The 26,439-nt window shown below is 42.1% G+C and overlaps 1 protein-coding gene across 4 annotated transcripts in view; it reads left to right on the forward strand.

Moving 5' to 3' along the window:
- Cdk19 (cyclin dependent kinase 19) overlaps window positions 1-26,439 on the forward strand; it is a 155,919-nt gene that overhangs the window by 104,769 nt on the left and 24,711 nt on the right. For 3 of the 4 annotated variants that reach the window (XM_031348460.1, XM_031348462.1, XM_031348461.1), the window contains one exon: window positions 17,669-17,726. The exons of the other annotated variant lie outside the window; for it this stretch is intronic. In XM_031348460.1, the coding sequence (XP_031204320.1) occupies window positions 17,669-17,726 (58 nt within the window). The remainder of the gene's footprint in view (window positions 1-17,668; window positions 17,727-26,439) is intronic. 4 annotated transcript variants of the gene reach the window in all.

A 26,439-nucleotide genomic window follows, 5' to 3' on the forward strand; every position in this document is an offset into this window, starting at 1 on the left:
TAGATGGCGGCTCTGTTAGCAGAGAGAGACTATAGATAGGGTTAGTGTATGTAGATGGCGGCTCTGTTAGCAGAGAGAGACTATAGATAGGGTTAGTGTAGGTAGATGGCGGCTCTGTCAGCTGAGGAGTTATTTGCTGCAGAAATAGTGAATGAGGAAGAGACTGTAGTGAGTATCCTGTGTCAGTCACACCTGGAATCTGCCTAGGCCACCTCCTGTTGTGGCATTGGCGTTGAATTGTGACCAAATGGTAGTGACCACAGATCAGTCATTCATTTAGCATTTTAAAGGATTATAAGAATCTTTTTTTTAATTTATTTTTTTATTATTAGATATTTTATTTATGTCATATGATTTCTCCTTTCCCAGTTTCCTCTCTAACAAACAAACAAACAAACAAACAAAAACAAGAACAAACCCCTGTTGTCTACCCCCTCTCCATGCTTGCCACCCCACCCTCTCCCACTTATTGCCCCTGGCATTCCCTTACACTGGGGCACAGAACCTTCACAGGGCTGAGGTCCTCTCCTCCCATTGATGATCGACTTTGCAGTCCTCTGCTATACACATGCTGCCAGAACAATCAGTCCCACCATGTATAGTCCTTGGTTGGTAGTTTAGTCCCTGGAAGCTCTGAGGGTGCTAGTTAGTTCATATTGTTGTTCGTCCAAAGGAGCTGCAAACCCTTCAGCTCCTTTTGTCCTTTCTCTAGCTCCTTCATTGGGGACCCTGTACTTTAAGTGTTCTAGCGGTCCAGTTGTGTATTTACCGAGAGTAAATTACCACATTTTAAATTGCTTCAGAGGCACTTGAGACTGCTCTGGAATGACCGACCACATGGATAGTGGCATTTAGATCTCTATCTTCAAGGTTTCAGTCACATTTGCATCATTAGTTAGTGAGAATCTTTTATTCAGGGTTGGTGTGAGTGTTTTCCTGAGTTACTGTTTTGTTCTGAGTGGAATCGTATTCTAACGGTCTGTTGACACTCATCAGTATGACTAGGAGTCCGTTTTTCTTGTTCATTTGCTGTCTGTCTTCACTGTCTTCTCTCACCAGCCTCCTCTTAGCATCCAGACTTTGGGCCTTTTTTGTAGTTTACATCTAGAGCATGGCATTGTCAAATTTATATTCTCTCTTCTCCTTACCTGTTTCTATCTCCTGTAACCCTTTCCTTGTTCAGGCCTTTATTCCATCTGTCTTTTACCATGGTACTGCTTCTACATGTGTCTGCTACATTAACTCCTTTATCAGTCTTTCCCTGGGGCTGGCAAAATGCCTCAGCAGGTAAGAGCACTGATTGCTCTACCAAAGGTCCTGAGTTCAAATTCCAGCAACCACATGGTGGCTCACAACCACCCGTAATGAGATCTGACGCCCTCTTCTGGTGCATCTGAAGACAGCTACAATGTACTTATGTATAATAATAAATAAATCTTAAAAAAATAAGAAACCAAAACAGTGTTTCTCTTTCCAGTCCATATAGACCTAATGACTGGTCCTGAGCGTCTCAGGACCTCAGCATAGGTAAAGTTTTCAGGATCTTGCTGACTTGAGACACTCCCCTGGCCCCGCCCCTTTTTGCTTGCCTTCTGCTATTGGCTATTCCTACATTGTCCTGAGATTTCTTGCCTTAATGGCTTGCATTTCCTTGTCTTATTCTTGTCCCTGTCTGTGCATACTCAGATGTACTTGTCTTTCAAGGTTCCACAGCAATATTTAAAACTTAGAGCTGGAGATGGTTAAGCAGTTAAGCACTGGCTGCTTTTGCCAAGTGCCTAGGTTTGATGCCAAGCACCACATGGCAGCTCCCAACTGTGGGTAGCTCCAGCTCCAGGGGATTTGATGCCGTCTTCTGGCCTCCACGGGCACCAAGCATGCATGGGGTGCACAGACAAACATGCAGAAAAAAGGATGAATAAATATAATAAAATGAAATGAACATGAATAAATATTAAAAAATAAAATAAATTTTTAAAAATTAAAGTTTTTCTCATAATCCATCTCAAGTTTGAGATGAAATAATTTTGTTATATATTCTTATTATATTTCACGTTCTTTTATGATATTTGTTTATATCATATAGATGTCTTAGATCAGTGGTTATAAACCTGTGGGTTGCAACCCCTTTGGGGGTTGAACAGCCTTTTACAGGAGTTGCGTAAGACCATCAGAAAACATACTTACATTATAATTCATAACAATAGCAAAATTATAGTTATAAAGTAGCTACAAAAATGATTTTATGGTTGGGGTCACCACAACATGACGAACTTTATTAAAGGGGTGCAGCATTAGGAAGATTGAGAACCACTGTCTTAGATCATCTCCCAGATTGTAACTTTTTTGAGAAGGCAGGGTTTTGATCCTTGTTGCATACAGTAAATACTGTAGAAATAGCAGAATTTGAAACACTGTCCTCCACGAACTTTTAGTGTGTGTGTGTGTGTGTTGTGCGTGTGTAAGGCAAAGAGAAATGGGAATGATACAGATGCGCCTGCATCAGAGGCCCTCCAAGGATGTGGGCACTAAGAGGAGCAGCATGACTTACCTGTGCACCAACAGATTTAACCCAGGGAGTAGGAAGCTAAGTCCTCCAAGCTGCAGGCTCAGTGCTGCTGTGTGTGGCGTGGGGAGAGAGAGGCTTCAGGGAAGAAGGACGTGACCTGGACTTTGACACAGATTTAAAACTTAGTGACAGAAGGGATGCTGGTTATAAAAAATTCAAATGAGAAATTGTAAGGTGAAAAGGCACTTGTATTATCTCAGAAACGACATGGATTCTACCTGGCTCAAATAGGAATAAATGGTGTAGTGTAAAGAAAAACAAAAATATTTGGGTTGCGGCTGGGTCTGGAGTTTATTTTATAGGGTTGCTTTGTTTTACGGTCCTGAAACTTTGTGGTCAAAAGAATGGATTCCTCACTGATTACAAAATGCTTTTTTGTCCATAGGGTGAGTATAGGGTTTAAATATATTATGAAATAGGTTCTGACCTAACACAGTGCTTGTTTGTACTTTGTCCACATGATTACTGTAATTTTCCACCATTTGTATGTAATTCTAATGAAATTGGGTGCAGTCTCCCCAGTCCTTCCCTCTGGCCAAGAGCCTGGTATCTGGACCATACTGTCCTGCTTTGCCCAAGTGTTTTCAGGAATGGAATGTTTAAGCCATACATTTACATTGTCATCAGGAGAAATGTAAAGTATATAACATAGGAGTGTGGTTTTAAAGGAGATGGAGATATTTGAAACTGATTGTAGTGGGCTGAAGACCAGAGCTGTTGTATGAGACTCTGGGACACTTTCAACTGTTCATTTCCCATTGCTTTAGACCATTTGTGAGTCACAACTATGTCTTTGTACTCACTGTCTTTAGCTGATTATTTCATAGGAGAAACCTGGAAAACCATGCAAATATAGTATTAGAAAAAAATAAACTTGCAGCTTGATAATATATTGAGAGTAGCTAGATGTTAAGATTCTAAAAGTTCATATACAGAATCATTAATCCTCAAAATGATTTTTTTTAAATTGTAATTTTTTTCATGTCTGGAACAATATTTCAGGTATATGATTTAGATCCTAGAATGTTATACAAAAGCAGAGAATTTTAAAGCCACTAAAAAGATTATTTGAATTGAGGAATTGGCTTTAAAAGGAAAGGAGAAAGAGCTAAATGTATTTCTCTTGGCTGAGAAACAGTGAAGGAGAGGTATAAGTCTATAAATCTTTGGACGTGTAAATAGTTAGAGAGCAAGCTGTATTTTAGGTTTACAGCAGGCAGGACACAGTGAAGAGGAGGGCGAGGTGCAGGAGGACTCGATCATGTTCATGGGATTGCTGCTCTGGCCATGGAGGAACACCAGCATGGAGCTGGCAGCCTTTTTACAGTGCTGAGCTTCCTAGAGCAGAGTTCATACCTCATTGAGTCTGTCCTGCTGCTGTCTTACTGCATGCGCTTGTAAGGCAGGTGAGAAGTGTGTCTGTAGAGCACACGACGCTTCAGCTGTTCTTCACAGACAGAGGCGTGCTGGCTGAGTGGTGACACTGAGTAGGTCCACTGAGCCTCTGTTTCAGAGCATTGCTCCTGGGTCCGAGGCATGGCACGTGTGGCCTTCAGGTAGACTGTCTTTCTGCTCTCATATCCCAGGACCCAGCACCTGCTCAGCTCTTTTTTTACTAAGTGAAGATGGGAGTGAATGCTCAGGGCTATCCTGGCTCTTCTCGTGTAGATAAAATGTGCATACAGGTAAAAAGTAAATGAATCCTTTAAAATAAAATGTAGAGGATAGCACTTTCTAAGCTAGCCATTAGGCCTCCACTCCCTCCCCTGTACATGGAGGTCATGGAGTTTGTGCAGTTGGCTCCCTACCTTGTACTGAGCTTCTGACCTTTGCACAGTCTTTAGTAAGTCACCAACACTCCAGATGTGCCTCCCTTCCCAGCATTCCTTCAGCCTGACCCTCTTTCTAGTCTCTCTGCTAAAGCAGAGATGAGGTGTAAGTGATCATCCTTCCTGGTTTCTAAGGATTTAACCACTAGTCTGTGTTTCCTGTAGATTACATTTGAATACTACAAATATTTCACCAAGTGTTAATATTCAAAATATGAAAATTTTAAAAAGTTAACTGACATCAAAATTAGTAAGTGCTTTGAATAGGGTAGTTTTCATTCTTCCCTCTTAAGTGGGATATTACTGAGAGGCTCTGCAGGCAAGAGTGCTCTGCTAGTCAGATGACCTTCTATTGTCATTTGATTTATTAGTTCTACTTAAAGAGAGTTACTACAGAAGATAGGACTTGTCTGAATAGGACTTAACTGTTCTGCGATGTTAGTTTTAAATGTCACCATGCCACAGCAGGGCTCTGAGGCAGTGGGGTAGGGCTCTGAACTTAGTAAAGCAAGCTAGTGCAGCAGTAGGCAATGCTACAGCAAGCAGCCGTGTCCTTCCCGTCTCTCTATGCACGCCATGTGGCAGGCTGCTTGAGTCCCTGCATTGACTTCCCTAAGATGATGGCCTGGATTAGAAAGCCAGAAACCTTTTCTCTCCCTTTTGGCTTTAGTCAGGTTGTTGGTCACAAAACAGAAACAAAACCAGAGCACATACTGATAAATAAAAAACAAGAATGGCAGAGGTCCATCAGCAGAGGAAGTTTCTATAATTCATAATCCCATGAGGGATTAAGTTTGATACTATGACTGGGCCATTGGGTCTTGAGGTGGAGACAAGCGCAGATAGAGCAGTGCAGAGTAGGGAGATCTAAACGTGGTCAGGCCTTAAAGGAAGAAGAGGTCTCCTGGAGAGAGAGTAAGAAGAGTGTGTGGGGGTGACATCGGGGGCAGGCAGCATTAGCTAGCCATCCGGCCAGCCAGCTGGCCGTAGTTAGGGAGGAGATACTTGTGCTGGTGAGGTTTTTTGTCAGCTTGACACAAGGTAGAGTCATCTGAGAAGTGGGAGCCTCAATAGAGAAAACGCCTCCAAAAGATAGGGCTGTAGGCAAGCCTTTTGGGCACTTTTAAAATTAGTGATTGATGTGGAAGAGCCTGGCCCAGCCCACTGGTGCGGTGCTACACCTGGGCAGGTGACCCTGGGTGCTGTAAGAAAGCAAGCTGAGCAGGCTTTCACGCTCTATGTGGCCTCTGCTCCAGTTCCTACCTCCAGCTTCCTGCTTTTAGTTCCTGCTCAAACTTCCCTCCATGCCAGAGTATGATCTGAGCTAGAGTTACAAGATGAAATAAGCCCTTCCCACCCTGAGTTGTTTGTAGCTGCAGTGCTTTATCTAGGTAATAGAAACCCCAAGAAAGAAGGGGGTGGGGAGGAGCTAATCCAGATGGTATCCATGTGCACATTTGCATACACATAAAGACACATAAAAACAAAAATAAAAATTACAAAAAGAAAAAACAGACAAAAGCAAAGGCCACAGACAGGAGCAGGGGCCTCAGGCTTTGAAGGCTGCTTATATTAAGACTGAGCTAGCCATCAATCTTGATGGCAAAATTTACATAAAATGCTATGTCTGTTTTAACTGCAAGTTGATAAGTTATGATAAATGGTTACCCAGGTGGTCACCATCACTGGCAGTGTTCAGATCTCTTAGTGAGCACTCAGGGATCTCTCACGTAAGACTGACTCTTTGCTTTCTCCAGGTCATGAGTGATGGTTCTGTTGTCCTCTGAGCATACATTTGAGTAGACGCTTTGTAGAGGCAAGGGACTAGATAGTGTGCCTAGAGAGCCCCAGTGCCCGGACTAGATAGTGTGCCTAGAGAGTCCCAGTGCCCGGACTAGATAGTGTGCCTAGAGAGTCCCAGCGCCCCATCCTCCGAGTGCGAGCCTGGGGAGTGTCTTTGGGAGGTCTGCATTCTCAGGTGGGCCTGAGTGTTCAGGTAGACGAGAGATCTCAGTTTGCCTGTTCTCTGATACTCTTCCTTTCTATTTAGATGAGGCTTTGGATTGGGAGGGCTGTGGCTAACCCTGGAACAGGGACATTTTGTTTTTCTAAGTTAATTTTATTTGAATGAGTGTCATAGATGTAAACAGAAAACTTTTTTGTTGTTGCTTCTGTGGGGTGTATTTCTTAATGCTGAAGCTGAATGCCCAGGCAGTGTTACTACTGCTGCTGGTACCAGGGTGCACTCTAGTTTCTCCTCTGGACGTTGGAGTGCATTAGGTAGGTAGCCTTCCAGGAACATGCGTCTCTTTTGCACTGAGCTTTTTTTTTTACAATGCTGCTTTCTATTGGTTCTTGTTAGAGAAAAGAAAACCATATCTTGCTGTTCAGGCCTACAATCACTTCTAAATGGCAGACAAAGCAGTACATTGTTAAATATTGGCAGTGCTAGGTTGGCAGGCTTTGTTTAATGTGAGTACCAAAGTCGGATTAACATAACTGATATAGTACAGATAAGACCAGCCTGGTTTTAAGGCAAAATGAAACTAGTCATGAACTTAGAATTACAGGTTGTTTCTAATTTACACATAACATACATCAGCTGTAGACATGGAACTGAAATGAGAAGACTTTCTCGCTTAGATAGTAAATACATTTTAAAATAATGGCTAGCTGCTCCAGATAAAGAAGCCTTTTACCCTACAGTATGCCTAATATGGACTAAACACTGTTCTGAGCACTTGGGAATGTAAGAATCAATAAAACATAACCCTTCCCTCATTGGATTCATTGTGGGCAAATTTATACACAGGTAATCATAAAAATGCTTAAAAGAAACTATAGGGTAGGATTGTAGTTCACAGAGAACTCTTACCTAGCTAGCTAGCCATGAGCCACAAGGCTCTCATTCCTTACACTCAGGCTCTCCCACACACTCAGACACACCCAGACACACCCAGACACACCCAGACACACACACACACACACACCCACACACACACACACACACACACACACACACACACACACACACACCATTCAAGGACTAGCTCAGCATTCAATACTGAGAGCACAGAAGTAGAAGCTAAGCAGCTGGGCTGAGGGCCTTGGAACACTACCAGATAAGTTTGTATGGTGAAGGTAGTGGATCTGGGAGCATTTCAGGCCGAAGAAACGGCAGCAATAACGATGTAGACCAAGAAGCTGCCGACAGGTTGCTATCCCTGGCAAGAGAAGAGGCGGGAAAGCAAGGAAGACCAGCTATGGTGGATCCTAATTGTTCTCTTTAAAACATGTGGTTTCCTGGGCCCGTCAAGCTTTTAAGCAAGATGGCTCAGAGTTATGGAGCTGGTTTAAGGACTCATGGGCAGCAGCTCTATCAAGAAGTTGTAGTGAGCTGGTGAGAAAGCATGAAGCTCTGAGGCAAGCTGATGAGAATAAAGAGGAGGAAAGGCTGTAGTGAGCACTTAGTCCTTAAGAGGCTAAGGAGCGATGGCTAGATTCAAGGACAGGATCAAGGTCAGACTTCTGCTTTTGTTGACCAAGGAATACTAGGAAAAGACAGTTTTGTTAGAGAGAAGGAAAATTAATATTAGATGAATGGACTTGTGGTCCTTGTAAAGATGATCAATTTCTAAGTGTCTCTGTGTATACATGGGAGATTAGAGACCTAGTAGCCTTGATTTGGGAATTATTACTGTACATGTGATTTTTGGAACCCTGGAATAAAATCCAAATTTTTAAAAGATATTCAGAAATAATCTCAGTCTATGTTAGGGTGTTCATTCATTTCTTGATACTTCTATTAAAATTGGGATGTTCCCATCAAAGGACACTTTTACCTAACCCCATAGCTAGGTAGATTGTGAGTGCTCACCATTGGGAACTTGGTTGTTCATAGCCAACTAGTGCATGGCAGGGCTCTGTTCTCTAATGTCTAGAAAACTGAAATCACATTAGATTCTTGCATTTCTCACCTCTGACTTTGCCATCCCTCTTCCGCACTCGTTACCCTTTGGTTTTTGTTTGTTGGCTTGTTTGTTTGTTTTTAGGTAGCCTCAGCTCTCCTGGAATTCACAGAGCTATATTTACCTCTGCTTCCCAAGTGCTGACTTTAAGGGAGTACTCCACCATGTCCAGCAGTCTCCATTTATTGTTTTTGAGATTAGCTTGCCTTTTCCAGACTAGCCTTGAATTTGCTAAGTAACCAAGAAAGACTTGGAACCCTGCTTCCACTTCCCAAATGCTGGGATTACTGCGTTAATCACTGTATTTCTAAATGCTCAACTATCCAATTAATGAAGTTGTTTTAAGGTATAGATAATTATGATAGAGTAATGTCTGCAAATGACTACTTGTTTGTTGAAGAAAGGAAAGCGCAGCTTCCCGTTGGGCAGCTATCTGTTCTGCAGCACAGGATCTTATTTGTTCAGGGGAACAATGAAGAACAGTGTGCAAAATAAATGTCCTGGGACTTGACTTCTGAATCAAATGTGAGGGGAATTGTACCAGCCTGTATTGAAGTGAAAGCATAGATGTAGTCATTAATATCAGGCCAGCATTGTCCATTGTTACAGAAACTTCTCACCTGAACTCTGAGTGTCTGTCCCTACCGTTCAAGACTGGGTCACTTGTGGGTCTGCTGTTGAGACATACTGAGTGAGATTCCCAGATCTGCTGAAGTAGCGAATGCAAAGCAAACGGAGTAGAATGGTGTGGAGCGCTGTGGCTGTTCTATTTATGATACACCAATTAGCTGAAGGAAATTTAACCCTGTGAAATAATTGATCCTATAAAAGGAAAAGCAGGAGTACATGTAAAGTATCCTGTATGGATTTAAGAATTACTAAATTCTGTAGAAATATGAATGTTGAAGGTGTAGCCCTGTATAATCATGTTACTATTGCATGTTTTCATGGCTTGCTTTTAGAATAGGATTGAATTAAAACCCTGTAGCTTTGATTTTTGTCTGTTTGATTTTATTGCTGATAACTTGAGGCATCCAGCTTCTGCCATTTCTGCCGTTTCTATGGCAACTAAAGTGTGCGAGCCCAGCAGTATCACTTTCTTTCCCAGCTGGTATTTTGTGTTCACAGTAAGAAGAAGAGTTTTGGTGAAGCGTGGCCTGTGCTAATTGGGATGTAACTGGGTCACAACAATTTTGGTTTGCTTTTTTTGTCTGTTAAGGTTTGTGGTGATTGTGTTAGGTTTGGGCATTGAACATCTCAATTCCTTTAATTATTTCCTATTATTAATTTATTAATAATAGCATATAAATAAAAAATATGTTAATTATTAAAGTTAGTCTGTTGAAAATTAAACACTCGTAGACACAATCCAGTATGAAATCTTGAGAACTGGATAGAGTTGTTCTAAGCCTAGTTTCATAGCCCTCTATACCCTGATTATTTCTGTTTTTAAAAAGTGTGAGAAAATACTCTGAAAAGTTAAACATATTTTACCAGTGGCTGACCAAATTGACTTGTTCTGAGGGGGCAGCAGGTAGTCCCACTTTAAGGATGAAAAATGGGTAATTCTAGTTGTTGACCACAGGAGGCATTCCCCCCCCCCCAAATGCTGCTTCCTGGGAATGCTGCCCCCCTGGGAATGCTGCTTGAGCTCTGGGTTCCTTTCTTGGCTTAAACCAAGAGTTGGTAGGCTACTCCTGCTCCAAGCTAGCTGCTACCCCTGCTTTCATGTCAGCCAGCACATGGAGCCCTTACAAATGGCTTTTAGTGTCACAAGGACACCCTGGGGCCTCCTGCTCCTCCCTGCAGGCACATTCATGGTGGTGCCAGCATGGTCTTCAACATAACCTGACCACAAGAACTCCTAATGAGCTAAGTGGTACAAGCCTATTTCCTGTCCTTGCATTTTATTTATTTTATGAAGTTATTTGTTGTTCCCAGGTCACAGACTTTGATGTGCTTATATCTTAGAATTTCAAAGTGCTTTAAAATCTCAAACTTTAGGAATTATAAATATTATAGATGCAAAATGGCTTGCACAGTAGGATGACCTTCCACTGTGACCACCATGGCCTGTCAGAGGTCACCATTCTTCCTTCCATGGTGACCACCATGGCTGTCAGCGGTCACCGTTCTTCCTTCCACTGTGACCACCATGGCTGTCAGCGGTCACCATTCTTCGTACGTCTTCAGAGCTTCCTTTGAAGGCCTTTGCCTTCTTTACCCTAGCTTGTTTATTTAGTACATCTGGCTTCTGTAATTGAACAAAAAATATTTTTATTGGGCTATCAGTGACCTAATGATTCATTTTGGTCACATCCTCAGATTTCTTGTTTACATCTGATAGCCATGTGGAGAGGCTCTGTGCTCTGTAGATGCTCACCTTCTCTCTAACCTTTCTCCAGCTTCCTCTTCCTTGCCCACCTGCACCTCTTGTGGCAGCTCTCAGCTACTCTGGGATTACAGACTCAAGAATGTCTCCAGTTTTTGTCACTCAAAAAGCTTGGGCTAAAAAGTAGAACCACTTGAAACAGGAACAAGCACTTCCTCGGTTTCCTTTGTATCACGGCCATCCTCCTGCTCTGCCCTGTCCCCTCCGTGCTCCTTCATAACGGCCATCCTCCTGCTCTGCCCTGTCCCCACCGTGCTCCTTCATAACGGCCATCCTCCTGCTCTGTCCTGTCCCCTCCGTGCTCCTTCATAACGGCCATCCTCCTGCTCTGCCCTGTCCCCACCGTGCTCCTTCATAACGGCCATCCTCCTGCTCTGCCCTGTCCCCTCCGTGCTCCTTCATAACGGCCATCCTCCTGCTCTGCCCTGTCCCCACCGTGCTCCTTCATAACGGCCATCCTCCTGCTCTGTCCTGTCCCCTCCGTGCTCCTTCATAACGGCCATCCTCCTGCTCTGCCCCTGTCCCCTCCGTGTTCCTTCATAACGGCCATCCTCCTGCTCTGCCCTGTCCCCACCGTGCTCCTTCATAACGGCCATCCTCCTGCTCTGTCCTGTCCCCTCCGTGCTCCTTCATAACGGCCATCCTCCTGCTCTGCCCTGTCCCCACTGTGCTCCTTCATAACGGCCATCCTCCTGCTCTGCCCTGTCCCCACTGTGCTCCTTCAGATGCTGAATAGTTCACCAGGAACGGCTTTGCCGTGGATAAGCAAGCTGCTCTCTCTCGGCCTGGATGCCTTTCCCTGAGATGTCTAGGTGCCCGCTCCTCCTGCACTGCCTTCAGATCTATACCAAATGTTACTCCTCAAAGGGGCTTTCCCTGTAGAGTATAAATAAAATCCTGCTCAAGCCCGTGAAGACAATGCCTTTAACCCTGTTTCTTGTTTTCTTGGTTGTTCCATCATCTTAATATGCATATACAAAACTATTTGCAATACTTATATATGCTGGATCCATAAAAATACCTTGACCTAAGAACCTGCCACTTATCAAGTGGACAGTGCTTGCTTTGTTTTCTCCCCGTCCTAGAATCTTCCTCCTCCTAAGACTTAGCAGATGGCCTAGATTTTGAAACACTTACTCTCTTCAGTCTAAAAATAGGTTTAGCTCGCTCTACGTAACCTTAAATACTACATTTATCCCTGCTTGGGTTTGAGCTATATGAAATGGTGTCCTGTTACAAAAATCATTTAAGACTGTCTTTTTACATGCAATATAATGTTTCCAAGATTAACAATGCACTAATTTGTATTTTAGTAATTTTTTTAAAATGAAGAGCTGAGTTACAAACATTCTCTGTGTTTTGTTTTGTTTTGTTTTTCTCAAGACAGGGTTTCTCTGTGTAGCCCTGGCTGTCTTGGAACTCACTCTGTAGACCAGGCCTGCCTTGAACTCAGAGATCTGCCTACTTCTGCTTCCCAAATACTGGGATTAAAGGCGTGCGCCACCACTGCCTGGCTCAAACATTCTCTGGTATGATATAAAAGTAAAATTACATATTCCAAGTAATTCTCTTACTCACTTTTACAAGATTATACCCAATTATTTTCTAACTATGTTGTGCCAGTATACTCGCATAGACTGGATGGAGTTAGTGCAGCTGCACCTCTGTTATTCGCATAGACTGGATGGAGTTAGTACAGCTGCACCTCTGTTACTCACATAGACTGGATGGAGTTAGTACAGCTGCATCTCTGTTATTCGCATAGACTGGATGGAGTTAGTACAGCTGCACCTCTGTTACTCGCGTAGACTGGATGGAGTTAGTACAGCTGCATCTCTGTTATTCGCATAGACTGGATGGAGTTAGTACAGCTGCACCTCTGTTACTCGCATAGACTGGATGGAGTTAGTACAGCTGCACCTCTGTTACTCGCATAGACTGGATGGAGTTAGTGCAGCTGCACCTCTGTTACTCGCATAGACTGGATGGAGTTAGTGCAGCTGCACCTCTGTTACTCGCGTAGACTGGATGGAGTTAGTGCAGCTGCACCTCTGTTACTCGCATAGACTGGATGGAGTTAGTACAGCTGCATCTCTGTTATTCGCATAGACTGGATGGAGTTAGTACAGCTGCATCTCTGTTATTCACATAGACTGGATGGAGTTAGTGCAGCTGCACCTCTGTTACTCGCGTAGACTGGATGGAGTTAGTGCAGCTGCACCTCTGTTACTCGCGTAGACTGGATGGAGTTAGTGCAGCTGCATCTCTGTTATTCGCATAGACTGGATGGAGTTAGTGCAGCTGCACCTCTGTTACTCGCATAGACTGGATGGAGTTAGTGCAGCTGCACCTCTGTTACTCGCATAGACTGGATGGAGTTAGTGCAGCTGCACCTCTGTTACTCGCATAGACTGGATGGAGTTAGTACAGCTACATCTCTGTTACTCGCATAGACTGGATGGAGTTAGTGCAGCTGCACCTCTGTTACTCACATAGACTGGATGGAGTTAGTGCAGCTACATCTCTGTTACTCGCATAGACTGGATGGAGTTAGTACAGCTACATCTCTGTTACTCGCATAGACTGGATGGAGTTAGTGCAGCTGCATCTCTGTTACTCACATAGACTGGATGGAGTTAGTGCAGCTGCACCTCTGTTGCTAAGGGCTGTTTTGGGAACAAATCTACAAGAATGTAAAGCCATCTCAGTGCTCCTACTGACTCAAGTTGAATATCTTTCCATTTGGTTTTTTATTAAAATATACTTTTGCTATAGTTAAATGTCTAATTTTTTTTTCTGTTCTTCTATTTTGGCTTCTAGAAAGTCTGTCTTAAAAATAGTTATCCTGTTTGTGTTGCAGACTTAATTTTCTGTGGTTTTGATCATTGGAAATTTTTTTTTAAAGATTTATTTATTATTATATGTAAGTACACTGTAGCTGACTTCAGATGGACCAGAAGAGGGCATCAGATCTCATTACGGGTGATTGTGAGCCACCATGTGGTTGCTGGGATTTGAACTCAGGACCTTTGGAAGAGCAGTCAGTGCTCTTACCTGCTGAGCCATCTCGCCAGCCCGGAAACTTTCTTAATGTAGCAAAAATTATCGGTCTTATATGGTAAAAAAAAATTTAATGTCTTCATAAAGAAATTTGCTCAGGGATGGAGAGATAGCTCAGTGGTCAGCCATTGCTTCTCTTGCAAAGGACCTGAGTTTGGTTCCTAGTACCCACACTGGGTGGTTTGCAACCTCCTCCAACTCCAGCTCAAGCAGGTCTGACACCTCCTTCTTTCTGTGGACACTGTATTCCTGTGCACAGGCATACCCACATGTACACAGTTAAGAATAAAGTAAAAGGAAACCTACACTAAATGTCATGGTACCCCCCCTTTCCTGCACTCAGGAGGCTGAGGCAGGTGCATCCTGAATCTGAAACCAATTTGAGTTATGTGAGTTACAGGCCATCTAGGCTCTGTAGTAAATTCCTGTCTTATGAAAAGAAAGAAACATTATTTTTGTTTTTTTATTCAAACTTTTGGCTTTTGTTTATATTTTATTCTTCTTGAAATTGAAGTGCACACGTGTGTGTGTGTGTGTGTGTGTGTATGTGTGTGTGTTATGAGGTAAGAACTCATTTTTTTCCATCTTTGAGTAACCTGTTTCTTCATCATTTTTTAATAGTTTCTCCACTGACTTCAGGTTCTCAGTGCCGTGGCCCCCAAGGCTCTCATTCTAGCCCATTGTCATCTTACCTGAGCCACTGTTTTGCTTTAAGCCCAATTCCTATACTCACCTCCACCCTTCATCGTAGCCTCTCACAGATTTCTTGGCTGCTCTTAGATCTTTGTTTTTACGTATGCATTTAATGTTGCAGTGCTGGAGCTCAAGCCCAAGTCTTTAGCATGCTCTGCCGTTGAGCTGCACCCTCAGTCCTTGTTGTTGTTAGTGTAGTTTAGTTTGTTTTTTAAGAATCGTGCTGTGTCACCTGAGTGGCATGAGAATTGACTGATACGCAGTTTGTTTGGGTCTTTTACCAACCAGTGTCTGTACCCCCACCCCCTCCAGCTATCTCAAAGATTTCATACTTTCCTTCTGGTTTGTATTGCTGCCTGGATTTTAAAAATACTACATTGTGTTTTGTTTTGTTTTTCTCTTGTTTGTTTATTCTTTTGAGCTGCTGCTGATCTTAAGCATGTCAGGCGCACACTTCCTTACGAGGCTTTCTTTCTGACATAACACTCTAAGCCATAAACGTTCCTTAGAAGTGCTTTATTAGCTGCCTTCCACACATAGTTTAAGTTAGAAGTTATAAGTCATATTTTGGTCCTGGGCGTTTTTCATGTTTGTATAGTTTCTCTTTTTGCCTAGAATGCTTTAGAAATGTTTGTAAGTTTCTAAATATATGATATTTTGGCTTATATTTTCATAATTGACCTTAAAGTTTTGTGTGTGTGTGTGTGTGTGTGTGTGTGTGTGTGTGTGTGTGTATGTGTGTGTGTAGATACAGGTATGTGTGCTTGGACATATGCACTCTCATGATAAACTGGTGCATGTGCCCTCAGAGGCCAGAAGTGGGCATCAGGCTCTCTGGAGCTGATTGCTAGTTGGCGACGTTGGTTCTGGGAACTGAACACTCCCAGAACGGTGACAAGCACTCTGAAGTGCTGGCCATCTCTCCAGCCCCTTGTCAGGGTTATGTGTTGTGAGCATGTCTGTGTAGGGTTCCATGAGCCTGAAGCAGTTACTCTTGTCTGTTCTAGCCATCTTTACTAAAGTTACCTTCCTAAATACTGTCCTGATGCTCACCAAAAAGAGGTATTATTCCCTCTACAGTTTAATACTCTATTCTAAACCTCTCTCTGTTTTCCTATACTAGATTTAAGTTCCTTGGAATTGAAGTCATCATGTATTTCCTTTTGATTCCTAAAAGTCTTTATTTTGTTTATATGAGTACACTGTAGCTGTCTTTAGACACACTAGAAGAGGGCATCAGATCCTATTACAGATGGTTATGAGCATCCCACGTGGCTGCTGGGAATTGAACTCAGGACCTCTGGAAGAGAAGTCAATGTTCTTAACCACTGAGCCATCTCTCAAGCCCAAAAGTCTTTATTTTGTAATGGACCTGATTATCAATCAGTTGGTACTTAGCAGCCTTGAATTTTGAAGGTTTCCCCCTGAAGCTGTTTTACCCATTCTGCCTGGACCTTCTCCTTGGTTTAGTTATCACACTCCCCAGCTAATGACTCCGAGTCCAAATAAATCATCCTGTTCCCATTCTGTTGGTTAGTCTGGCTTGACCAGCTCATGTTACCATCTCCTGCTCTGTTGCCCCTTCCCAAGTCAAAACCTCTCATTAAAGACACAGTCGTTCCTGTCACATGAGGCCAGGGTCTCCGTGTGATCTTTGTCATGGATTTTGGTTTTGTTTTCTCCCAGTCACAGAGTCCTGTAAACTCACTTTTCTTAACTGCTCTGAGCCCCTCCAGTCCCTCCGTGCTCCCTTATCTCTTCACAGCAGTTCTGGTCTCTGCTTCCCGTCCTTACCACCTGCAGTGTAAGGATCAGACTGCTTCACTTGGCATTTAAGATTACTGGGCATGAGCCTTCTCCTCCAGTCAGACTCCTCATTGTCTCCTAGGCCACGCCTTGCACCTTCCTTCCCAGCTCTGTCTGTTAGCACTCAGGACCTCAGTAATGGACTGCCCCCACCCTCACCCCGTAGGCACCACCCTTAATAAAATACTAGTCACTTCAGGAGAACTGTTTGTGTATGTGCTCACTGTTTTCATAAAACAAACCTCAGCAGCATGGGGGGTTCTTGCGGGGAGTGGGAGACAACAAGACAGATTGTCTCAAAAGGAAGCTCACTGCCTGCCTGTCCATCTATCTATCTACTCTGAGTAAATGAATTACAATAAATTTTAAGTACATACATTTTCCCCGCCCCCAGGTTCTCAGAGGAGATGCGCTTACCCCCATCTGTTGCCTTAATCTGTCTCCACACATTTGCAGAGGAAGGTGGTGCCAGAGGCTTGCTGCTCTTGCTGCTCACCCACTCACCCGCTCACCCGCTCACCCGCTCACCTGCTTACCCGCTCATCCGCTTACTTTTTTAATAGAGCGCTCTGTTGGCCTTTGCTTTTATCGTCTTGCATTTTTAATTTGTATTTGGACTTTACTTTCTTTTCCGTTTTTTCTTCCTTTCTAAAATTCCATGTGTGTGTGTGTGTGTGTGTGTGTGTGTGTGTGTGTGTGTGTGTGCATATGTGTGTGCCTGTGTGTTCTTTTGTCTTTTGACACAGGGTTTTTCTGTATAGCTCTGGTTGTCCTGAAACTTACTCTGTATGTAGACCAGGCTGGCCTTGAACTCAGAGATCCTTTTGCCTCTGCCTCCTGAGTACTGGGAGTGTGCCACCACTGCTGGGCCATATTTGGAGTTGCTTACTTTTGCTTTTATTGTAATTGATGTGAATTCTAATGGAGTCTATTCATATCGGTGATGTTTTTGTAATACCGTCCAAAAATATTTAGCAAAGAATACTCATTTGGTTGACTTAAGTAAGACTAGTTAATTGTGATTTGAAATTTTCACATTAAAAATAAGTATATTTGAGTCGTGCAGGTTTTTAAGTTATGGGACAAATATAAATGATAACTTCAATTACTTTGTAATTACTTATATGGTACAGCTTTGAAAATAAGTATGTTTCCCTGGCAAAAATGTTTATATGAATTTAGTGCTAACTTCAAAATATCAAATGCTTTTAGCTGTAAAAAGTTAGTAATCTTTAATTAGTTTAGACTGAATGAAAATACATAAAAATATATTTTCATATGAAAAATTTCCATCTTGGAGCATGTCAAAAGGATAAATGTAGTAATTTGAATGCTCTATTTTTATTTCTAGAAACCAGCAAATATCCTAGTAATGGGAGAAGGTCCTGAAAGGGGGAGAGTCAAAATAGGTAGGTAATTATTCCTGAGAGAATGATGAAGAAACCGAGTGACTTCTAATATGTTTTCCCTTTTAATACCCTCATTAAGTTGCCAATTTTAAAATCACTTTCTCCATGTTTATAGAAAAGATGTTGGAAAATGTAGGTAGCCTATAAAGCCACCATTCTCCACAGTTCTTTCCTCAAAATAAGATCCTGTCATTGTAAACTGAGGCACCAGTTAACAAACCCCATAGACATTTGCTCACTTATAGAATGCCAAGTGCATCTTATGTCACTGCCACTCTCCAGCATGACACCCAGCTTACACCATTGTTTCTTTAGCTTGCCGATATTCTGTTCTCCAGTACATCGCCCTAACCCTGACTTAATGGCAGCACCCTCCTATCTGCAGTGTGCCTTTGCCTGTTGACATGAATGCTTGTAGCACCTGGCACTCATCTGGGCTCCTTTGCCTCAGGCGGGAGCGGTTCAGGGAAACGTCATTGCTGTGGAACAGGGGTGCTGAGGTGGTGCAGATGGTGCTGTCACTGGGACAGCATCCACCCCTCGCTGAGGCAGCCTGTCTGTCCATCCTGCTGCTTGCTTCCCACCTCTTCATCCTCTTCCAGGCCAGTTCCAGAAGCTGCTCTGAACCCCTGCCTGGAGGTGACGGAATTTGCCTTGTTTGAAAACTGTCTTGTCACTAAGTACTGATAGTTAAGTAGCTTTTTCCCCTTCCTGGTTCTTTCCCATTACTTGTTCTATTTTTATATTTTATCACTCACGTGTTTTCTTACAGGCATTTATTGAAGACATACATTTGCTTGGCAAAACTGAAAAGGGCTAGTCCCTCCCAAGGAAACAGTCATGCAGACGCTGGGCCATGCAGTGGGGTGGGTTCTTTATTACCTCAGCCACATAGCTGCCTTCTGAAGGTAGAGGCCACAGCAAAGGAAAGCAGATTTAAAGAGCTGGACCTTGCTCCCTCTTTGAAGCCATGACTGAGGTTCCTGTCCTGAGCCTTTTCCCTACAGGAGGCTGGTCATCGTCACTGATTTCCTCAGAGGAAGGGCTGGCGGACAGGTGCCTGCTAGTGTCCCCTTTTAGCTTCTGGGAACACACTGCTTTTCTTAAGCCCCTGCATTACTGCTTGTCATTTAGCCCTTCTCAAGCTTCCCCTCTTCTCTGAAACGCTCATGGTCTCCCTTTAGTTGTAAACTGAATCCTACCTCTGCAAACCAGGGCAAACACAGCTCTAAGTGAAGACAGTGGTTATTATGAGCCAAATGAGAGTCACTGTGACCTCTCGGTGTAAACTCAGGTTGCCTAATAGCTAGGTTGATTGTAGGAGCAGTTACAGCAAACTTTTGTAGTCATAGAACAAAAGAAAGCCTTCTATCAAGGCATTCCCAAATGCATGGGCGGAACCATCAGGTAGGCAGCCGCTTAGAGCCGAGCTGGGTGGGTATGTGATGAGGACTGGCAGGTGGACCGCTCTGCTGAAGGCTGGTGAAGTTCTGAGCTGTCAGTTGATGAAGGCTAGTGGTCTGTCAAATTAGTACATTTCAGAGATGTTACCCAGTGGTTAAAAGGATAGAAGATCAGACACAGAAGTGAGGAATAATATCCTGAGCTCAGTTGGCCCTAGACCTGCAAAATTCCAGTTTCCTACAAACACAAAGTTGTAATGAGTTGTCAGTCTTGTTGACCCTTTAGTATCGGTGTGACGTTTCTCTGAGAGCTTGAGCTCACAGCTCCCATTCTTGGCACACTGACACATTTGGATATGGAGAGGCTGGAGGTTGCTTTGTGTGCCTGGTGCTCAGAAGGCTCATGTCGTGCTTGTAGTGAGGTGAATCTGAGCAGCAATGCAGGGAGACAGTTTACAGGAAAGGGGAATTGTTAAAGACCATTAGGAAGAAGCCTCACATCGCATAACAGTGTTAGCTGACGGGATCTAGGTCGGGGTTTCCCTCCGTATCTGACATGTGTATTTACATGTGACGGATAATACAAACATTATATGTCAAGGTAAAATAATCAAGAACACAGTATGAACTAAAGAACTAAGGTAGCACATGAGAGTAACTTTTAACCAAATCCCCAAGTCAAAAAAATTCATATGCTTTCCCCGGTGCCTATCTGTAATCTTTATATCCTATGAAATATTTCTTTTTTTTTTTAAAGATTTATTTATTATACATAAGTACACTGTAGCTGTCCTCAGACACACCAGAAGTGGTCATCAGATCTCTTTATAGATGGTTGAGAGCCACCATGTGGTCGCTGGGATTTGAACTCAGTACCCTCAGAAGAGCAGTCAGTGCTCTTAACCGCTGAGCCATTTTTCCAGCCCCCCCATGAAATATTTCATTTGATATTTGGGATATATGAAATAATGTATTACTTTTTTTGTTTTTTGTTTTGTTTTTTGAGGAGTGGGGTTGTTTGTTTTGTTTTGTTTTGTTTTTTGAGACAGGGTTTCTCTGTGTAGTCCTGGCTGTCCTGGAGCTCACTCTGTAGACCAGGCTGGCCTTGAACTCAGAAATCCACCTGCTTCTGCCTCCCAAGTGTTGAGATTAAAGGCATGCGCCACCACTGCCTGGCTATTTAGTAATTTTTAAGGATATTTTTATTCATTGATAATTTTATATTAATTTATAAAATGTATTTTGGTTATCTTCACCCCAATTTCCACTCTACACAGACATTCTTTTAATCTAGCTCCCTCCTACCTTCATGTCCCTTTTAAAAACATGAACACTCAGAGGTCATTGAGTGCTGCCTATTTGCACAAAGGTATAGAAGGCTGTCTGTGTGACCCTGGATAACCTGCCAGTGGCCATGCCCCGACCCCCACTGGCAGCCATAGGCTTCCAGCAGTTTCGGAGCTAGAGATGGGGCCTTGTGAGCAGGTTTAATATAGGTACCCATTGCTGTGAGTTCTTGAGTCATGTGCAAGAGGCAGCATTTTACAACTCTTCCCTGTCCTCCAGCCATTGCATGTTTTCCACCCCCTTTTCTGCAATGTGCCCTGAATGTCAAGGAGCAATGATGTTTTTAATATCTTTGCTTGTACTATGGAACGTTCATTTAGTCAAGAAACATGATATTTATGGTATGGTCTCTTAGATGTAAGTTTTTTATTTTTGGGAGAATAATTTTGTGTTTAAATATGAATCCTTTTTAAAATATATGTTTTAAAAGTTAGTCTTATTAGATTTGTTCTAAACTTACTTTAGAAGCTCTGCTTGCAGAGAGGTCTCCTTTGATGCTAGCATTTGTGGTGTTGATACAGCACACATATAAGACTCGTGTTGTCTTTAAAAGACTGGTAGTTTTGTGTACTTTGAGTCAACTCTGAGCCATTGGGCAGAAGTACACTTGGCTGTTGTCCGGTGAATAGAAGTCTGAGTAAGTAACAACACAGTAAGATACAGTAACAACACAGTAAGACACAGTAACAACACAGTAAGACACAGTGAGTAACAACACAGTAAGACACAGTGAGTAACAACACAGTAAGACACAGTAAATAACAACACAGTAAGACACAGTAACAACACAGTAAGACACAGTAATAACACAGTAAGACACAGTAACAACACAGTATGACGCAGTAACAACACAGTAAAACAGTGAGTAACTACACAGTAAGACACAGTGAGTAACAACACAGTAAGACACAGTAAGTAACAACACAGTAAGACACAGTAACAACACAGTAAGACACAGTAAGTGACAACACAGTAAGACAAATGGGTTGGGCCCAGGTGATATTGTTTCCTTTTTTTTATTAGGAAGTTATGTGGTTTTAAGTGCTAATTTAGATTTAAAATTGAGGCATCCCTAAAATGGAGTTCCATTAGGAAAAATTAAAATAGGTCTCTGTCAATATAAAAATTAGATTTTTAAAAAGTTATACTCAAAAATGGGCGGTTGTTTTGTGAAAATATCTGAGTCATTTAAAACCTCAAGAGTTAAGTCAAGCAGATGGTTGGGTAAGCAGACACTCAGTGCACGATTAATGAAAGAGGCAATGCTGTTGCCTTTCTTTACTGTTTTACTAAAACAAAGATTAGCAGTTTATCCCTTAGGAAAATGAAATATCTTAGACAGTTTTTAAAATACCTAAATAGAAAGGGTTTCTAAAGTGTTTTAAAGGTGAGAGTTAGGAACGTTGTCAGAGGTTCAGTTCTGTAGTCAGTGTTGTGGCAGATGAGCTTGTGCTTGAATCCTTGGAAATTGGTCCAAGTTTGAGGTGAGAAATACAGATTGCAACATTATCCTCTAAAGTTCTCTAACACAAGACAAGAGATACTTTGAAATACCTAACTGGGTCCTTCCTATCCAGGCTGAAAGGAGTCTAAAACATTGTATCCAGTTGACAATCACCTATTTTTTGCTCTTGTTATTTAGTTTTTCTCCAGGTGTTCACTGCTGGAAAACTCTGTTAACAGTTATTTTATATGGAGATGAATAGGTTTTCCAAAAGGGATAAATCTTAGAACTTAAAAGAATTAATGGAAGCGTGTTTGGCTAAGAAAGCTAAAAGCTTTGATTAATGAATTTTATTTTAACAATTAATGTTTTAGTTGCATTTTAAAAAATTTCATCACCAATCCAAAGAATTAAGGGCATTGTGGAAATTTTTACAAATAGATATAAATTTTGTTCAGTAAAACAAGTTTCACAGACAACTGTCTAATTTAGCAAACATGTCCTAGTTCTTTATAATACTGAATAAATACTAATGACCAATTTTTTTAAAAAAATCTTATTTCTTATAGGTATGGGCATTTTGTCTGTATGAATGTATGTACATCATGTGCATGCTTGGTGCCTATAGAGACCAGGATAGGGTGTCATATACCCTGAAACTGGAGTCATAAATGATTGTGAGCCACCACTGGGGTACTGGGAGCTGAACCCATGTCCTCTGCAAGACCAATACTAACTACCAAGCCATCTCTACAGATCAGTGGTCACGTTTTAAATGACCTTTTTAGTAAAGGATTAAAATATCCTTAATCTTTAAGACAACTTTTTTATGAATATAAAAACTTATTATTGTAAGTAGAAAGTAGGTTTTAGTTTTATATTAGTGCTTTTGATTTTGAACTTAGAGAATCCTTTAAGTATGTGTTTTGAAGTACCTTTGACAAAATTTTTTAGCACTCGGGAAGCTGCTATGAATTCCAAGCTAGCCTGGACTATATATAGTAAGTCCAGACTAGCCTGGACTAGGATGAGACCCAGTCTCAAATTAAATAAAAAAAGGGTAAGTAAGTATAAAAATTTGAAATTAGACAGTTTTTGGTAAGATGAAATGCTTTCTGTCTAATAAACATGTTTTCTCATTGAGATAGCTTAAAGTCATGTTGTCTGCATGTGAAATTGTGCATGTTGAAAACAATATTAATTCAAAATCTAGTTTTCTTAGCAAAGACTCAGAAAGAAAGCTATCTTATTCTACCTGTTGACAACTTATGAAAACACATCTGGAAGAGTCCCAAATACACAAAGATCTACAGGCAACTAAGGTTGCTGAGAGTGGGTTGTCCATTACCCAATGGTCAGCCCTCAAAACATACATAGGAGGGACAGTATGCAGACTTAATAAGTGTTACATATATATTCTCTGTGTATCAGAGAGATCTATTTGCTTCTGCCTCCTGAGTGCTGGTATTAAAGCCCTGCATCACCACCGACCGCTTTTAACCCCATTTTGTCTCTATAGCTTTCAGAGTTCCTTTTGGCTCTTTTTTGTAAACTGCAGTGTTATCCTTTGTGGGGTGCTTTCACATTCAAATTGAATAGTTTTCCCATTCCATACATTTTGCTTTATTGCCTAGAACTTGTAGTTTAAAGGGCTGGGGAGGTGGCTCAGTGGGAGGGAGAGAGCGGGTTCCTGTGTTCAATTCCCAGCAGCCACATGATGGCTCAAGGCCATCTGTACAGCTACAGTATACTCACACACATAAAATAAATAAAATAAATCTTTTAAAAAAAAAAAAAGAAACAAAACAACAAAAGCACAGTTTAGGGACACTGAATGCTCCTAGTTGGGTGTGAGGGGTAGGGGTGTATAAAGCCGACTTTGAGTTTGGTAGGTTTGCCTGTTTTTCCAAATAATTGGTAATTGAATTACTATAATTATTAAACAGAAAATCAGGTGAATTCCAGGTGGCAGTTGCCTTAGACACTTCCTATTTTGAATCTCTGGTTCTCTTTGTTTTCGTGAAGTTAACTTTTCTTTGAAAACTGCATTCTTGTATGCTAGCTAGAGGGATTTGTGTTTTGGATCACATTTATGTGCCACTTGTAAAAAAAAATTCTTTGGGTTTCATACCAAAGTCAGTGCCTCCCAGTGTGCCTGGGCTTTACTCTGAATATTTACAAGAATGTGAGGGGACTAAGACACTGGGTGCCCACCCTTCATAATGGCGTTAATACAATTACTTCTCAGAATGGGGTGTGTTGTCTCATTCCCTGAGACTGGTGCTCATCTTGAAGAGCTCCTGATACCTCCATCTTGATCAGGAGAGGAGAGATGCTTCTCATGTTTGGTCTGTTTATGGTCAATGATCATAGAACTTGGGGAATTTCCAAACTGAAGGGGTTAGGTTCCAGTAAGCTAGAGAGGACACAGAGAAATTGCACACTCCCATTCTGGAGATGCTAGCAAACAAGTGCTCTGAATACAAGCCTCATCACCAAGTAATCTGGTGGGTGCTCTGCGATTAAGTAAGAGGGTATCTGATGATGATCTGCTGAGAATAATAGAAGACTGCCAGAGAAGCTGTCGCCTCACCAAAGGAGAGGCCCAGGCCTCTGAAAGAACTCGCCAACATTACCAAGAAACAGTGTAGGTGGTTGGACATATAGGGGACCTGTTGGTACCTGAGGTGATTCCTCTGATGGAAGTAGATCCTTCATGGGGCCTCGTGGTTTGGAACCAAAACTATTGGTGCAGAATAGATATTTCATCTCAAAGTGAGCAAAGTAGTTTATTCTGAGTGGACATGAGTAGCCATCACCAAGGAGCACACATTCAAGTTTCCTTGAACAACATTCCAAAGTGGAGGTGGTTGCATTTTATACTCCCAGAACAAATTATGAATCAGGGTATTTCCCAAATATGTTGGTAGGGTGCTATCAAAGTAGATAGAACTCTGCTATGGGTTTTAGATGTTACCTAATAACGTTCTTCACTTCTAGCTTGTGCATGATCCCAAAGGTTTTGCCTGATGTTTGAAAGGATGGTAGGTCAGACAGAGGTGCAGACAACAGATGGCTGTTAAGGGAACTAGAGAGCTAAGGTAATTTGGCTCTGTATCTGCAGCATTCCAACTCTGCAATCTCAAGGTTTACATCGGTGGGTTAGCCTTGTAGTGCCTTTAGAGTTTTGACTTTGGGTTAGCCTTGTAGTGCCTTTAAATGAGTTGTGACTTTTCTGCACCACTTAATTCATACCTCATCTTGTTTTCTTTAGCATTTGTGTCCCTGTGCCTCATGTTGCTGGCTCCCCAGCCCCCACTGCTTCTTTACTTCTAGGAAATGCTTACTGTTTACCCTTTGGTTTCACTCACTGTAATTTGTTATAATCCAGTCCATTCTTTGTCAAAACTGTCTCTGAAAAGACCTGTGCTTACGACCTCTGCCCTTGGCAGATCAGTGGCTTGTGTCAGTCACTGTTCTTAACTCTTAAGTGGTCTGGCCCTGAGGCTGTGTTCTGTCTTGGTCTGTGGTTCCTTCTGCACTGCTGCTGCTGCTGCTGTGTTTGCTCTCCTCAGTGTGCTCTTTGAGGACAACAGCACCTGTTTGGGATACAGCTTCCCTCTATAATTATTTCTTCAAGGGTTTGACCTCATATTTTAGATGTAATAAAAGTGAGTCTACAATTCAGATGTCTGTTCTCTCTCTTCATTTTTCAGCCCTCCTGGCAACCTGAACTCCATTGTCCCCAAGCTTCATCTAAGACTCTGTTGTTTTTTTGTCAGTCACTATGTTATCCTTAATCACCCAAGTTTAGTCAACATAGAACTCAGTTCTCTACTCAGGACAGCTACCTTATTGTTAAGAATTTTAAGATTATAGTTTGATAAAGATTGGGGATAAATAAAAGATAATGGTAAGAATAAGTGGAATTGATTCGGTGGCTTATAAACTGTGTTTTGATGCCATGTTCATGTGTATATGGTTCCAGGGGTTGAATATAAAACCTCATACACACCAGATGAGACTCCCCCACCATGCAATTTATCCAGCCCCAGAATTACTGTTTAAAGATAGGAAAGTGGGGACTGAAGGCATAGTTTGTGTCAGGGTGCTTGCATAGCATGCATGAGACCCTGGGTTCAATTCCCAGTGTTTAAAAAAAAGCAGATCCCTGTTTAAGGTTTTAGTGTAGTTCTAGTTGGGCTCAGAAGAGTACAGTTGAATGGAAAAGGATGTACATTGTGTCTTTTCTTCACCAGCATCCTCCAACACCCTCCAGTATGGCTTATGCCCACACTTCTAGGACTGCACCAGGACAGCCTGAGCTAAGAGTAAAAGTCTGTCTTAAGAAACCCAAAGTATTTAGCAGCATCTAACATCCCTCCTCCCTCCCTAACTCAGAAGACTTCAGCTTCAAAATCCAGTTCCAGTTCCACTTTACTCTGTCTGCTTCCTCTGTGACCACAGCATCCCTCTAGCTGTGACCTTAAAGGAGATGCAGACCCTCCTCTGTGGCCAC

This window comes from Mastomys coucha, unplaced genomic scaffold, assembly GCF_008632895.1.
Source record: "Mastomys coucha isolate ucsf_1 unplaced genomic scaffold, UCSF_Mcou_1 pScaffold3, whole genome shotgun sequence".
Lineage (NCBI taxonomy): Eukaryota > Metazoa > Chordata > Mammalia > Rodentia > Muridae > Mastomys > Mastomys coucha.